The sequence below is a fragment of the Magnolia sinica genome, chromosome 4 (genome assembly GCF_029962835.1).
Source record: "Magnolia sinica isolate HGM2019 chromosome 4, MsV1, whole genome shotgun sequence".
Lineage (NCBI taxonomy): Eukaryota > Viridiplantae > Streptophyta > Magnoliopsida > Magnoliales > Magnoliaceae > Magnolia > Magnolia sinica.
Window position 1 is genome coordinate 83,583,705 of NC_080576.1, and position 18,014 is coordinate 83,601,718.

At 39.6% G+C, this 18,014-nt stretch overlaps 1 protein-coding gene and 1 long non-coding RNA gene across 2 annotated transcripts in view; one reads left to right on the top strand and one right to left on the bottom strand.

Moving 5' to 3' along the window:
- The window catches only part of LOC131243294 (uncharacterized), a 30,212-nt gene extending 15,566 nt beyond the window's left edge, over positions 1-14,646 (bottom strand). Inside the window, exon 1 of the long non-coding RNA XR_009170001.1 lies at positions 14,590-14,646. This is a non-coding gene — a long non-coding RNA (uncharacterized LOC131243294). The remainder of the gene's footprint in view (positions 1-14,589) is intronic.
- On the top strand, positions 998-11,233 carry LOC131243293 (scopoletin 8-hydroxylase-like). Its single transcript, XM_058242528.1, has 3 exons — positions 998-1,532; positions 9,899-10,223; positions 10,830-11,233. Exons 1-3 carry the CDS (start codon positions 1,039-1,041, stop codon positions 11,073-11,075), a joined length of 1,065 nt encoding a protein of 354 aa, XP_058098511.1. The 5' UTR covers positions 998-1,038; the 3' UTR covers positions 11,076-11,233.
- Positions 14,647-18,014: the final 3,368 nt, after the last annotated feature.

Here is an 18,014-nt window from a genome sequence, read left to right on the forward strand (position 1 = left end):
GGGTCCACTTGAGCTTTAGATTTACTTGATTTTTTGGCCCATGCTCTAAAATAATCTCGATAAATGGGTGGACGGTGTGGATATAGCCCACACATCATGGTGGGACCCACACAACTTCCCAAACATTGAGTGAAATTGGCATGAGACCCAATGCAATTCCATTTAATGTAATTCCAAGCTTTTCCATTCTTCCCAAACATGGAGTGGAATTGGCACGGGACCAGATGAATCCCATCCCGCCTAATCCCTTCTAATCCCACTGCCCAAACAGACCCTTAGGAGTTAATTAAGCTTTTCGCCTGGGAGCGCAGGATATTGATTAGTAAGTGAAAGCACGTTTTTAGAATATCGTGTACTTGAGGAATTTTCGGGGTTACCCCTACCCCCTAAAAATAATAATAATAATAATTATTATTATTATTATTTTTTTCTTTATTTTTATTTTTTTAAAGCATGGAGTTTTATAAGTAGGGTGCACTGCTCATGCATGTGACTAGAAGACGTTTCCAGCGCAGGAACTCCACAGGAAAGGCTTTGGCGGGAAATCCACTCGAGCCATTAGATGCCCCCCAAAAAAATTTCAACCTAGGGGATCCAAAATTCAAGACAATCCTTAATTCAGGTAGGGTCCGTCGAGCGAAGCAGTTTGGACGGTGGACATCACCCTACATTGTATTCAATTGTATGGTTCACCTGAATCACAACAGATGAGGCTGGTTTTTGACACGCATAGATAAAATTGAATCAAGCGCCTACTGATCGGATTGGATTTCAAAAATAGAACTCATGTAGCATCCAGTTTTCAGTCCTAATTATCCTACACTTGCGCTGGCTTTTGGTCCACTAATCCTTTCAGGGGTAAATTAAACTTTTCACCAACCAAAAAGTAAGTCAAAGCACGTTTTTTGAATATCGTGTACTCGAGAAATTAAAACCCCCGAGTTTTACAAATAGGGTGCACTGCCCATACATGTGAATAGAACAAGAGCCACAAAACCGTCTTGTCCTTTCTTTTCTCATTCTTAAGCACTCTCCTCCATGGATGAGGCCCAATTGTTTGAATTCGTCGTCAAGGATGGTAATGGAGTCAAGGGTCTCGCCGACTCTGGTTTATCTTCCGTTCCCCAACGTTACGTGCAACCTCCCCAAGAACGAATCGATAGGAACGATGTGATCGATGGATCACCGTACCTAGGAAAGCCGATTGACTTGTCAGGATTGTATGGGGAGAAGAAGGATGAAACCATTGATGCTCTATGTGGAGCAGCCCAGAGGCTTGGGTTCTTCCAGGTGTTGAACCATGGAGTGGGACAAGAAGTGCTCGCACGTGCTAAGCACGCTGCGCATACTTTCTTTAACCAGTCACCGCAGAAGAAGGCACTTTACTTGAAAGACTTGACACCATGCCCAAGGGTCTTCTATGGCACGAGCTTTTCACCGGAGACCGAAAAGTCACTCGAGTGGAAGGATTACTTGAGTATGGGTTACATGAACGATGATGAAGCCATGCAGTTTTGGCCACAGGAGTGCCGGTTTGTTGCATTTCTTTTCATCACGTTTATTTTCTTTATCACAGGTTTCTCTTAATTATCTTTTAGTGGTCATTTGGACTTTCGATGCACGGTAACAATCACTTTGCATGAGATTTCCATCGAAAGTTGGCTACTCCCCCTGTCACGAGCCCGGTTGCCGGATTTCGGTGCTATGTGGTCCCTACCATGATGTATGTGTTTCATCATGCCATTCATCCATTTTTGCGTATTATTATAGGGCCTGAGCACACCTCAGGAAAACAATAGTGATGGGATATACACCATTAAAATCCTCCTAAGGCCCAATGTACTGTTTATTTGACATATAATCTGTTGATTATGTCATACGGACCTATACGAAGGGGAAAAAACAAAGATCAGCTTGATCCAAAACTTTTCTAGCCCGTAAAATGTTTTTAATGGTGGATGTTCATTCAACAATGTTTCCTTTCACATGGTCTACTTGAGGTTGGGATATAACTTATTTTTGGTCTCATTCCATAAAATGATGTAGGAAAATATATGGACAGCATGGATGAAACAAATACAACATGGTGAGGCCCACAGATCACCGACCCCATCGGCTGGTGGTGGCAGGGGAAGTAGCCAATCCATTTCCGAAAGTTAGAAGTTGTCGAGGGACGCGGATTGCATGTTGACACTGCTAGTAGAGAGACGGCTACTGGATAGAGTTGTATTCGCCCCACCATTATGTATATGTTTTAATCGACGCCTTTCATCTATTTTTTCATATCATTTATGGCATGAGCTAAAGAAATGAGAGAGATGCAAATTTCAAGTGATTACGGTATAAGGAAATATTGGTGATTGAACACCCATGGTTAAAATCTTCTTATGGCCCACTGTAATGTTTATTTAACATATACCCAGTTGGTTAGGTAACAAGGACCTTGAGGAAGGCAAAAGCAAAATTAACAGCTACATCCAAAACTTTTGTGCCCCAATAAAATTTTATCGGTGAATATTCAATCACCATTATTTCCTGTGGTGTGGAATGAATCCCAATCATTTTTGGGCCCATGTCCTAAAATGATCCATTTTTACTGATGAACAACGTGGATAAAGCACACACACTGTGGTTGGTCCCACAGATCACCGTCCAGTAGCTACTGGCATTGACTTAGGTGGGGCCCACCGTGATGTTTTTCAGGAATCCACTTCGTCCATCTGTTTTGTGAGCTCATTTAAAAAAATGAGACCCAAAGTGAGTAGGATCCAAGACTCGAGTGGGCCGTAATAAAGGAAAAGGTGATTAGGGAAATTCCTACAGTTGAAACCTTCCTAAGTTATACCATGAATGAACTGAAACAAAAATATTAGCATGATTCAAAACTTTTGTGGCCCCACCTATATTTCAAGTGTGGAGATTCAATTATCATGTTTCCGGCCAACTTGAGAGTTGGATACGGTTCATTTTTGGACTCATGAACAGAAATGAACTCAAAAAATGGATGAAAGGGGAAAATTTCTCACAAACATCACAGTCGACCCTACCTGTTCCCAGTACGGGAACTTCCTGCAGAAACCGAAATCCGCGTCGAACGGGTGCGGATTAGATACTCACAAGGTCAGTAGCCAAAATGCTACTGAAGTGACGTCACCAAGCTCTGTGGACCCCACCATGATGCATGTGTTGTATCCATACCGTCCAACCATTTGTAGATATTGTTTTATGGCATGAAAAAAAGAACGAGATAGATATAAAGTTAAGTGGACCCACCACAGAAAACCGTGGGATCAGTCACACCCACTGTTGAAACATTTGTAGGGCCCACCATGATTTATTTTTTAGATCCAACCTATTCAAAAGTTAACATAGAGATAGATGAAGTGAAAACAAAAATATAAACTTGATCGGAAACTTCTGTGGCCCCTAAGAAGTTTTAAATGGTGAATGTCACTATCCCCATTGTTTCCTATGGTGGGGTCCACTTGAATTTTAGATCTATCTCATTATTTTTTCTCATGCCATAAAACGATCTCTCCAAATAGATGGACGGTATGGATACAACACATGCATCATGGTGGGGTTTATAGAGCTCAGTGACGTCACTTCAGTAGAGATTTGGCTACTGACCTTGTGAGCATCTAATCCGCGCCCGTCTAAAGGCAGTAGGATGCGGATTGGCTGCTGTACCACACCCCCGACCTGGCCGATGTGTTGTCGTCCCCACGTTCTGTAGGTCCTGTCTTGAAGTATGAGTTATATCCAAACGGTCCCTCCACTTGGTGAGCTAGTCGTATGACTGGAGCTTAAAAATAAAACAGATCCAAAGATCAACTGGACCACACAGCAAAAACAAGTGAGGGGTTGAACGTTTACCATTGAAAACCTTATGGGGCTCACGGAAATTTCTGGTCTTTCATCCACGTTTTTTTGACTTATGAATAGATTGGATGGAAAATAAACATTATGGTGGGCCCTACAAATGTTTTAATGATGAGAATCATTTTTCCACTACTATTTGTGCTTTGGTCCACTTGAACTTTGGATATGACTCATTTTTTGAGATCAAGATCTAAAATGATCTCTCCAAATGAATGAAAGGTGTGGATATAATAAATACATCATTTTGGGCCATGTAACCTTATCTCCTTTAAATCGTCCGTACAACCCGGACGGTGTATGGTACACCTGCAAATCCACTTCTGATATCGAGTGCTTGACACATGAGCCTAATAACTGCTGTACTGCACATCAGCAACCTCGCTGGTGCATAAACGTTGCCCAGGCAGAAGAGCCCGGCAGTCATCAAGCCGGCCCGTGACAATACCGATGATGGAAAGAAGAGATTAAAGTTTCGTGACCACATCATGATGTATTTATTATATTTACACCAGTTATTCATTGGACAATATCATTTTAAGTCATGTGTTAAAGAAAATAAATCTCATCCAAAGCTCAAGTGAACGTACCACAAATAATAGCAGAGATAATGATATTCATCATTAAAATATTCGTAGGGCCCAACATAATGCTTTTTCTCCATTGGATGAAAAGAAAAAACAAATATGAGATTGTTCCAAAACTTCTGTGACCCCAAGAAGGTTTTAATGGTACAAATTCAATCTCCAACTTCTTTATATGGTGTAGCCCACTTGATCTTTGAATCTGTCTTATTTTTGGGTTCAACCCTTATAATGATTTCGAAAAATGGATGGACGGTTGGATATAACACCTACATCATGTAGGGCACACAGAACTTTGGTGACGTCAACACAACAGCACAGCTGGTGTGCGGTACACCAGCTACTCCACTTCCACTGCACGGACGCGTATCGCCTGCCAAAGGCTTCCAAAGAAGTTCCTTCGTGGAAGTTAGTTAAGCCCTCCGTTATCTTTGTAAGAAATCCAACCAGTTGATCCGTTTTGCAAGATCATTTTAGGACGTGAAACAAAAAATGAGGCAGATACAAAACTCAAGTGGTACACATGAAAGAAAATAATGAGAATTACTCAAGTGGGCCATATGAGAGAAATCAATGGAGATTGAATAACCACATATGAAACATTCATATGGCTACAAAAGTTGGATTTTTGTGTATTCAATTCATTCGAATGTACACTTGGGAAGATTTCAAGGATAAGAATTCCGAAGGATGAGAATCCAGACAGAGGCCCTACCTAACTTTCCAGCGCAGGAACTTCCTGCTAAAGCCGACCAAAACCACTTATACACGTTTGAACCTAGAGATTATTATGCGTTAGAGATATCCCTACTAAATAATGAGTTCATACTAACATTTATTATTTACTAGAGATCAAGATCTATAATAGATTATTACTATTAACTAAAATGAGATAAATTCACTTAGGCACCTGATTACTAACAGAAGTTTATTTATTTATTTATTTAACATCCTCTAATACGATGTTTTCCACCTGTTGTGACAATAAAACTATTAAAGATCTCACTTAAACTCATCCTAAAATAAAGGACAAGGTTGTAAATCTTTGTTGTAACTTTTCTAATTCCTTGTTGTAAACTCTAAATAGCCCATGCACAGCAATGAATCAAAACCAAGAAAGAATTCTCTATTTTAAAGTTTATTTCTTTATGGTGTCAAAGCTTCACAAGACTCCTCTTTCAAATCCAAACTTCACCATTACTTCACATTTGGCCCTGAGGAAGAATGACCAAATCAGGTGTTCTTTTTTATTCTCTTATTGATGTAGAGAGAGCGGCTCACAGACAGTTTCATGGCAAAGATGAACGAGAAGGCTCAATCGGAGGTGAAAATGATACAGACTGTCAAAACCTTAAAACAGCTGTATCTCACAAATCGGGATGAGTTTTTCGACATATCATTTATGATTTTAGGGTAGGAGAAGCTACTTTAGCCAACCAACCTTGCTTTGCAAGGTTGCCCATGCAGGATTTGCGAGATTCTACCAGGTCGATAGTCAAAAGTCCCATTTACTTTTGTTTTTACTATAAATAGTATGTTTTAGTTCCATTATAACTTTTGATCCTTTTAAGTTGTAGGAGTTGTGCCCAACATGAAAAGGGCTTAGAAAAATTATGAGAATAATGTGGTTTGTCCAAATTGGACACTTACTAATTTTGGTTGAAAACCATGAAGTCATAGTAAGTTTACTATTTATAGTAAGTCACATTTTTAGGGAGTTTGAGTGTCAAACTTCATCCTAGGATTGAGCTCATTATTTAAAGGATTGTAATTTTTATTTTTTTAGTTTTTATATCATCAATCAATTTATTTTTGAATTTATTAGAAATTATTTCTATTTTTATCCCTCATAGATTCAAGGAAGCTCTCTGAGGAGTCCAGAGAACTCATGGATTCGGAGTAATTATTCCCTGAGGAAGATAGTGATCAACCTCATCATGTCCCTCCCCACGTCACTTATTCTCCTTCTCCACTACACATCACATTTTCATTTCCACTGCAGCTTGAAAATTCGCCTGTGGTGTAATGGGATTACCATAGTTGCATGTGCAGAACCTGGTAGAGCTAAGGAATGAAGGCTATGTCCTAGGGGGATGATTAAGACCAATTAAAATTTTCTCTTTTAATACCCAATTGTGTACTTAAGCTAACATACAATTAAGCTAAACAAGGCAATTAACTCCTAAGGCTTTCAAGCCAATAGAGGGTATAATCACATAGACTACTAATAATATGTTAATTAAGCAACTATTATATAATCATAATAGTGTACATGTGTGTGTGGGATGTGAGAAATATAAACTCCTAGCATTCATCTAGTCATGCATATATAATTAAACATTCAATCACATAAGCATAATTAAATAAGTACGTAAATGACAATCTCAAACATAAGCATGTATAGTGGTTCGGTTTCCCTATTCCACTCCTAGCGGACGCACTCAACTCATGAGTAAAACAAATTTCACTATTAGAAGTTTTAAATCAGGTTAATCTCTAACATTTACAATACTACACAAGGAAGGAGTCCTGCAAGAGACTTTATGTGGTTAAACTTACCACAAACTTCAATCCGACATAAGAACCTACTGACGTACACACCCGTTAGAGGCTCCTACAAGAGACTTTAGTTGGTTTTTCGTAGGTTAAGCGACAACCATGGTCTTAGTCCAAAGACCTATGTTTACTCCCACCGGAAGCTCCCATGGAGACTAACATGTATGCACCCATATCTGATAGCCTATACAAGGACTTGATTTAGGCCATACGCAACAGTCAAGGGCTTACACAAGAACCTTAATTTAAGCCCAACAGAAGAGGTAAGGTCCTACACAAGAACCTAGATTTAGGCCCTATACAAGAGCCAAGGTCCAACACAAGAACCTGGATTTAGGCCTTACATAAGAGCCAATGTTCTACACAAGAACCTAGTCGAGTTTGTGTCACAAAGTCTTACCCTTAATCCTACATAAGAAAAAAGAGTATACAAACTTTAACACTTGACAAATTACTTGTCGGATTGAGCCCTTTTTATAGCATCTTCTCAGGTTGCTTGATCGATGCTCTTCCATTCTTCAATCAGTTTCCTTTTTCCTCCCCCGATCATGATGTCGATACTTTGCCAAGTCTCCAGCTCCAAGATAAAACACCTTTCATGTAATGCTCTTTTGAGGTAACCGAGGTGATGGGAGGTTGGTTGAATCTCTTACAACTAATGAAAAGTTGTATTTCTTAGGGGATTTACCTCGATGGGTCTTTTAGAGGATTTACATAATGGTATGTTTATAGAGGTTGAGTCTAATTTTTAGAAAATGGAAGAGTTCAAGCACATATTTAGGGTGGAGGTTGGAATCCTCATTCGAGTGTTAATCTCAAGGAAGATAACTTAGAACTCATTAACTTAGATGCTTGGGATGAGTGATATGATCGTGGATTCACTTAAGATTCTATTGTACCAAAAATTTATGAAAATGCCCAAGAATCGAATGTCCTTTATAAAAAGTTTGAGTTCCAGCGGTCAGAAAATGGGCATATAAAGGATTTGTCGATGCAATTGAGGTGACCTTTGGTGCAATCGAAGGGGACCTTCGATGCCATCGAAAGGTACCTTAATGCCATTAAGAAAATCAAATAATATGATTTGTTCTTGATGAACATATCTGAGTTACCTGTTTGATGTCATCGAGTGGTCTTCGATGCTATCGAAATGAACCTTCGATATTATTGACGGAGACGAAAATCAGATAAAATGTTCATTTCTTACTAGACATCTAACTCTCTATTCGATGCGAGGGGATCTTCAATGACATCGAAGATCTCTCGACGTCTGCTCGATGGGATCAAGCAACGCTTGAAAAATATTATTTTCTGCATATGTTTTTATAGTAACATCGTACCTCTTCTAGCCTTACTTATCAAGTTCCAATTAGATTTATAAGGCTCATGGATATCAACAAGGTTTACCTATTAAGTCAAGATCATTTAGAGGTTCAATGGTTGTTTTGGGTCAAGGGTTTTAGGGTCACCAAAGCATCTCATTTACTTGTTCTTTGCTCCTTGATGGTTTTATCATCTCATGTCTTCAATCTTCAACTTTTAAAGGCTCAACCGATTCATGACACATGGACTCACTTGATTGATAAATAAGATTCACAAATCAGCGTACTAACAATCTCCCCCTTTTGCTAATTATGTGACAAAAAATCTAACCCAGACCATGTCATGGTCTATACGAATGACATACCAAAACAACTCAAAGTATTATATGTCAAATATAAATAATTTACAACTCAATATACTAAGACATGTAATACTTGCATTGCTCCCCTATAATTGCTCCCCCTATCTCAACAATCCCTGCAATAATAAATAAATCCTGCAAGACAGAATTCATGTTTTGATGGGACTTGATCTTTCTCTTCATTTTTGTTAATATTTGACAAAGAGTTAGTTTCAATAAATATACCAATAAAAATATGTATGTAATAACTATATAAATCATAAATTTACAAATTATGAGGCACATACTAATAGGGGTTAAAGGGTGCATATAGTTATTAAAAATATGGAGCATGCTAATTATGGTCATTCAAAGGATATATCAATTTAAAATAAGAATGACCAATGATAGTCTAAGTTAAAAAAATATATGATACTAAAATTCTAGCAAATTTAAAGCTTAAACTATCAATGCAGCTGAGGCTTAATCCTCAAATTTACCATTATGCTTAATATGAAGATGAATCCTCTGATTTAACTATAGAGCTCTAAGATGAAGCTAGAATCCTTAGGTTTATCAATTGAGCTCAAGATGAGGCTTGATCATCTAATTTAACTATTCAGCTTAAAGACACATTCTAAGGTTACCTTTTAAAGGTGTTATGGTCTCCCAAATCTCTAAGGAGGGATGCTATGGTGCGAGCTGATAAGACAAGTAAGTGATTAAGGTCTTCCACACTAGAGGAATGTTTTGACGTGGATTCAGACACCTCCATATCATCCCATGTTGCTGTTATAGCCTTGCCTTTAGATCTTGTTTTGATAAAACAATCGGGGGCAAGATGTCCATAACTTTTACAGTTGTACCATTAGACTTGCTTAGATGGTTTGATAGATTTACCTTTACACGTGTCAACAATCTTATCCTTCTTGTCACAAGTCTTCCCTTTATTAAACTTGAGGAACTTCCTAAAAATTTTAGACAATTCCTCCTCATCATCACTATCACATTTAGATTTAATCTCTTTATGTTTATGTGAATGCCTATGAGATGTTTTGAGAACAACTAATATTTTTTTTGCTTTAGAATGGGTCTTAAATTTTGGTTCGAATGTTTATATGGAACTTAAGAGTTCTTCTACTTTTATTTATTTATTTATCATCCCCCTCAACTAGCAGTAATCCAATGCAATGCAAAAACTCTCTTGGACTTACAGAGATGCAACCCTTGAATACCTGAAGGCAGCCAACAAGATGATCTACGCAATTCTTAGCACCCTACTGAATGGGCTAGGCGTAGATATTGACGAGTCAGCATTAGATGACTACACAGAAGCTAAAATTGTGAACATGAACTACTACCCACCATGCCCAAATCCAGAGCTTACAGTTGGTGTTGGAAGGCATTCTGATGTAGGGCTCCTGACCATCCTTTTACAAGACGACATTGGAGGCCTATTTGTTAACGTGGAAAAGAAGGGATGGATAGAGATCCCACCCATTGAAGGCACGCTAGTTGTCAACTTGGGCGACACTCTGGAGGTGAGCTCTTCATTTCCATCTCGTCCTGCTATATTGCCATTGATTGTGTAGTCGAACCACAATTTAAAAATCTAAAATCCATCTTTTTTTTTTTACACTCTCACTCACACCCCACACACTCTCGGGCACTCCCACCACAAGGGATGCTCGAACCCATGACCTCGTGTTGAAACTTTAGAGAGTTTACCACTGAGGCAAGGTAAAAGATGCTGATCACATTGTCCAACAATGGTCCACAGCCTGAAAATTGTACTAACCTAATGATGCTAACCATTCAATCAATGTACCTTTCTAGTGAACCATGGGCCACACAAAGGCAATCACATTGTCTGACCATGGGCCATAGCCTGAAATTTGTACTAACCATTCAATCGAGGTACCTTTTAGTGGACCATCATCCACTACTGTTGGTCACCCATGAGTAGACTATTAGCAGGACACTCGGTAATAGTAGTTGTGGCCTACAGGTGGCTGATCTAATTATCTCTATCAATGGACCATATCCTCCAATTTACAAATTACGGTTGTGACATCAAAGGGATTTCAAAATCAGCTTGAGACCAATACATGACTCATGTAACCAAATAATCAACATTGATTTGGCAGATATTGAGCAATGGAAGGTATAAGAGTGCGGAGCATCGGGTAATGGCAAGCAGCACAAAAGCCCGAGTGTCGGTCCCGTTATTCGTGAGTCCCCAGCCACATACAATGATCGGCCCCTTCCCAGGGCTCCCAGAGAAGGATGGAAAGACTGTGTATAGGCAGCTCTTGTATGAAGAATACAAGGCTCATTTCTTCGGGACAGCTCACCAAGGCAAAAAGACTCTAGACCTCGCCAAATGTAGCTGACGAAATTCAGTTCACATTCATACCCATATGTGCATATGAGAATAAATAATGAAGGGAAGTTGTTTGTCACTTGTTTCCAAAATAGGGCCACATGGGTAATGTTTGGATACCACCCAATAAGTAATATTTTTAACTTTAAGTTGTTACTTTTTTAAATGTAGGGGCCATTGAGCATCTTTACCAATAAGACCTTATATACTTATTCCAAAAATTTAAGCTCTTTTAAAAAAATAAAAAAAATTAATAGACTGTTTGGTAAAACTCTGATTTTAGAGGGAGGTCACTTTTGTTTAGAGCTTATATGCTTAATCGTATAGACATTTGTGGTTAACTTTTAGACAAGTTTATTCTTGAACATTTTAAGTAATTCCTATCTTACCCTCCTCTCTTTTCTTTACAATCTAAGGTGGACCCACATGATTAGCAACCCATATTAAAGGTAGGGATCCACATGATAAATGGTTCACATCAACGCGGGCTCACATAATGCACGACCAAATCAAAGGTGGGACCCACATGATGGATGGTGAATGTAAAAGGTTGGTTTCACATGATGGACGGTCCATAGCAAAGGTGGGACCCACATGATGGATGGTGAATGTCAAAGGTGGGTCCCACATGATGAATGACCCATATCAAAATGTAGCCCCACATAATAGACTATCTACATCAAGTGGGCCCCATATGATGAACGATCCATAGCAAAGGTGGGACCTACATGATGAACGATCCATAGCAAAGGTGGGACCCACATGATGGATGGTGGACATCAAAGGTGGGCCCGTAAGATGAACAACCCTATATCGAAGGTGACGCCACATGATGAATGGTCCACATCAAGCTGGCCCACATAATGCACAGAGTGGGCCACACATGATGGATGACCCACATCAAAGTGTGGTCTCTCGTGATGGACAATCCACATTAAGTGGGCCCTACATAATGGACGGTTCACATCCTAGGTGTCTCATGATGGATAGATCATATCCAAAGTGTCCCAACATGATGGATGATCTACATAGAAGGTGAACCCCACACAATGGATGGTGAACATCAAAAGTGGGCCCCAAATTGACAACCCTTCGAAGGTGGGGCCCACATGATACACACATCAAATGTGGATTTCACGTGGTGGGTAGTGGACATTGATGTAAGAGAGTTATTGTAATCTTTAAAAATGACGTCAACTATGAAATTTCAGTTTTACCACTACAAGTAAAGCTTGGATATATGACTAATGTCCTAAATTTGGGCAAATAGGACTTTTAAAATTTGGACTAAAACATCAATCACTCGCCTCTAATTACTTATGCAAATCAATAAAAATAAGGAGTGAATAAATCAAATCTACAATAGTGAAACATAATATAGGCATTTTGTCAACATGTTTGCTACAATGAGGATAGTCATTTGTATTATTTAGCAAAATAGAGCAGTTAAAAAGAAAAATCATTCAACCTATTGCACATGATATATAGTGGTTCGGCTACGTGCCTACTTCACTCTCGGTTGTCTCCCTCTTTCCTAGAGTATACTGGATTTTACTATCAAAATAATTTTAAATCAGGTTTACCATAAACCTTTATAACCTACACAAGGTCTACACAGTTTGCATCCGTCGATGGCCTATATAAGGTCTTAGTGAGTTTGGATCTCAAACTCAAACAAGACACCCTACACAAGGACGACAAACATATTCTCCCATCAGAGGCCTACACAAGGACTTGGTGCATTCGAATGTTCAAACTCTAACACATTAAAATGCCTTTGTTAAAGATCTTCCTTAACATGAAAGCATATTAAGCTCCCTTAAACTGTAACTTTGATGTTATATGCCTTTAGTATACCGAGGTACGAGTAAAGGGTAGGTGAATACTAACTCACAATGATGGGTCTTTAAGAATAGGGTTAGGATTCCTTAAGGCAAACATTCAATGTGTAACGCCCCGTGTTTTCAGGACCCGAGTATATGACTCGTTTCCCAAAAACCCGAGTGTTAATCTTAAAGAATGGTCAAATTCACGTATTTTTTTCCTTTATCAGAGTAAGCAAATGAGCGTAGAATGGACAAGTAAGTTAAAAGGAAAGTTTCAATTTTCATTTAGAATATACAAGTGGTTGCCCATAATGACTTATACAAACCAATGTCCCCATTCTTACGAATACAAAATGACATAATATTACATGTGAAACAAGATAAACTACAACAATCTTGAACTGTAAAATCATGTAGCAACCCTTAGCAAATAGAATCATGCACCCTTGTCAACCATAGCCTGCTCCTTACCAATATACGGGGCCACCTGCACTACCTATATGGTTGTATATTGGATAGATGAGTGGCCAGCTCAGTGTGAATTTTCCTCAAGATTACACACCGCCGCATTAGATAAGCATAGTTATAAAACAACAAAGCAATCAAAACAATACATGATGCAATCTTTTTAAATGCATAGATGCATGAATGCACATCAGCCTGGGGATGCACATCCAGCTGGACTTGGGCTCGTCACCCATGTAAATCATCGACCTGGAAAAATCATCCAGTCGGACAGGAGTCGATAATCGGTGGTCTGGGAGCTAGCGAAACGATACCTCGAAGATCCTAAGGGCACGTGCTACAGCATCCAGATTAGCCACCCGTCATCGCCAACATGCTATGGATGCATGATTAGCCAAACCGTATTGCAACCAGCCAATTTAAGTAAGCTCAAGGTCACTACGGGGAGCTCAGAGCCCAGCGTAGGCTGACAGCTCGGGCATAGTGTCCCATTACCACCATCCCTGGCTCATGAGGCTACCACCTTAGGATGTTTAATGGAAAACCGTTGACTAGTGGTCAATCATATTACAACATATGGGGCTCCCATCGCATGGTTGCATAGTATAAAAACATCGAGCCCATATAGGGAAAATATCAGGACAAGGACACATACAGTGATATCAAAGCAAGACACATTAGACAAATATCAAAATAAGCCACATAGGGCGAGTATCAAAATCATGCGATAGAAGACCAATTTGAAAACTGTTAGACACAACAACCCTAGATGGTAGGCTGACATCACTGGTTAATTTAAACTACCATTCAATAACCACTAAGCCGAAGGTCCATTACTATCACAACCAGTCGGGTTACATCCCAAGTATGGGTGTACACATATAGGTGGGGGTTTCCCACTGGTGTACCAATTCAAGTTCCATAAGCAATCTGCAAATAATCTATGAACAATCATACAAGATGAACATTAAGTAGGCAATATAGCAATTCAATTCCCACCAGCTAACACATGTGATTATAAGAGAGAGATATCAAATATAAATTTAAATAAAAACTATAACTTAAGCTAATGAGAAGATGGAAAGCTCAAGGGAAATAATCATCACCTTATACTTTGAATCGCCTACCAGTGTCGCTAAGTGCTTGGGCCCTTAGAACCGAACCCTACCATGAATTATAAGGTTATACAATTAGATCCAAGCCTTATACATTGTTTATGGTTAGGATTTTAACCTAGGGTTGGGATCACTTAGGTTTAAGGTTTCACCCTAAGGTTTAGGCTTAGGCTAGATTTGTAGGTTTTGTATATAGGATTTGAACTCTTATTTTGTATGGTCATGGATGATATTATCCAAGGGAATAATAAGTGAATAAGATTAGTCAAATAAATTGGTTATTAATTTAGAAATATTAACCATGGCTACTATTATATTAATTTACCTAACAACAGCCACGATGGATCATATTGCTAATAATTCCAAAACTATTAGTAATATTAACAATATCCTTAACATTTAGCCAATGTGGCACTAATAGTCATTCTGATGAAAATAAATAGTGTGATCTAGAGTTAATAATAATATTTTACGAATGACAAGGTAAAATTTTAACATTTTAATAATGAAGATTTTTATATGAATCAACTAATACCCATATGAATAATCTTCTAATGGTAAGTCATATCTAATTTTAATAACCCAAAAAAAAATGGTAATAACAATAGCGATGATAATTAAAATAAATTAAATCTGGACAAAAAGATGTGGGCTCACCTAGTCAACTTAGTTCTAGTTGAGTTGACTCGGCTCGACACAACTGTCCATCTCCTCTCCTTCTCTCTTTCTTTCTTCTTGCCATTTTCTTCCTCTGTTGCAACCAGCCAGCCCCGATCCGACTCGCACCCTTGGACTCAGGGAGTTCAACCGAGTCGACTCAGCGGTGGCTCTCTCTCTCTCTCTTCCTCTACCTGTATCTTCTTCCTCTCTCCTCCTACTTCTCTCTTATTTATTTATTTATTTTTTTCTCTTCTCTCTTTCTCTCCATCTCTCTTTTCTCTCTGTTTCTTCTCTCTCACTCTCCCTCTTTTCTTTCCTTCTTATCTGCTAGCCGTCCAGCAGTGCTAAATGCGGACAGGGCTTGAGCAACGGGTCGAGCTGAGATGGTGTGGTGCAACAGCCGCGCCACTCCATCTTTCTCTTTCTCCTTTCTTCCATCTTCTCTCTTTCTTTTCCAGTCAGAAATGTCCCATTGAGGATGCCAATCCGGCCAGATTCGACTCGGTTTGGGTTGCCGGGTGCGGTGGATTGGTGAGGAAGAAGATGACGCCATTAATGGTGGATCTCGAATGGAGGCTTCTTCCTCCGATTTGACAGCATGGGATGGTTCATATGAACCCTAGGGAGCTTATGGATAAGCTCATTTGAAGCTTTAGGATGATTTGGGTGGTGGGTTCGCTGGTGGAAGGGAAACGGTCATTTTCTGCTCGAGCAACAGTAAGAGGTGGAGAGCAGCTGCGGCTACTCGATCCTCTTCATTTATGGAAAAATCCTAGCTCTCTAGGGCCATTGGATGAGAATTGGATGGCCCGGATTGAATACAGCCGTTCAGTTTTCTCAAAACCGTGGGAGGGATAGGCGTTGGTTTTGCATAGAAAACTTAGCACGTGATTAGCGCGTGAATGGTTTGGGTACGTCCGAAACAAGGGCATGTGATTAGAGGAGAAGCCCTCACATGGATCGCCAGCGTGAAAGAAAACCAGGCTTTCCATTTTTTGGGAAAGAAAGAAACACAAATGGCTCTCTTGCGTTGGAAATTGCAACCCTGTATGGGAGCTTCAAGGTGAGTGACCAATAGGGTTGTGGTCAAAATCTCACCCTCTACAAGATGAACCGATTGGATCATGAAATCGGGTCCACCCTCATGGGCCATGATCATAGACACGGACGGTTGTCCGTCTGCTGTTGAAAACCGGAGGGAGAGAGAGAAATCTCTCAGTTCGAGAGAGGGCGCGGGTCAGCACTGGTCGGCTTGCCTGGCACGTCTGATGCACACCAGGTGCACTACACCATGGTGTACGTGCACAGAAATATAGGGTTCACCGGGGTGTTTGTGACTAATCCACGCCGTTCATCATCTTGGCCAGATCATGTAGTCTTATGGGTTCAGATATGGAAAGGACCTAAGCATTTTAGTGGGACACAACATATTTGAACAGCAGATATTGCCCAACGTCTAATTGCCTCTGGAACCACTCTCATGATTGGCTGTGGCATCGTGTAGGGTCCCTCTTAATGTCGCTTAGGCAAATCCTCTCCCTTCATTTGCTTTATATGATAATGTTAGGCCATGGGCCAAAATATGGGGTAGATCCGAGTTTTGGATGAGCCACACCACTAGTCAACATGTGGTGATAATTCCGTCACTTTCCTTTTTCGTCCGCTTTTACAACATGCAGCAGTTTCTTTCCTTTTTTGTTGTTCAAAATAGATGGGGGTTCACCTGTGATGATCTTCCGGAAGATCAACTCCATTCACCGTCTTTGGCACACCGTGCTAACCTATGGTCCAAAATTTGAAATACATCCAAACTTTAGGTAAGCTGCACGATCCGTTAATGCATTAAATGGTATTTACCGTCAAATCCCATGCACGTAGAAATTTGAATGAATTGAGATATTTTATGGGAAGTCTACTTTACTACTTGTAGTTGTACGATCCGCTCTGTTCATTGTGTTTAACATGCCCTGCTAGGATTAGGGTCCAAAAATGGGGCAGATCTGTTGATTGGGTGGGCCGTACGGTATGTTTTAGCTTCAACGGTAGTGTAGTATGTAATGACATTCATGAATATTTACGATCTTGTCATTCATTTCTCAATCAGCTTCCGACGTCCATTACGTCGAAGTGCGCCGCCCGAATTTCTTGAATTTTGGCGGACATTGTTTATTTTTCGTGCTCTTTCTCTTGGTCCAGTTTGGGCCCCGATCTCCCAAGGATGTCCAAGATGCTCCTTTAGTGGCTTGCACACTCTGTAATTCAAAATAACATTTGTACACCTCCGATTGACAAGTTACCAGGTAGTTGGGACTAAAACCCAAAGATCTTCACAATGACCGATTCATCCTGATATTCGGATGACCAATTTGGCAGATCCAAACCTGATGGACGGTCAGGTGACTTGTTAAAAATAAGGAAGCTTTATGGTTAGCACTCTAACCATGCATATGGGTGGATGTATGGTCAGTTTTGTGAATAGGTAAACACAAAATGGGTTTCCGGAGTGATTATGGGTAAGACTTATATAACGTTAGATTCAAGTAACTTTCTTATTCATGAAAGTTTCTCAGATTCTGATTCTAATAGTGGGTTAAGCATATTCATATGGTGTGAATAAGATGGACAGATTAGAATCTTGATCTGATAAGTGTACGAATGGATGTAGAGGTCAAGTAGTTGATTTACTGTGATCTAAGGCTTGAAATTCGACGTGTATGGTTAATTTTTGGTAATTAGGCATGGTATAAAATTTTACATTAAACGGATAGTGAAAACCACGTGATCTAGAATCAAGTGGCCTAGGCAATGGTGTTTTCGTAATTATTATTAATATAAGGGTTTTCTGAAATCTAATGGCTCCACATGGTTTTAGGCGTGCTTCTA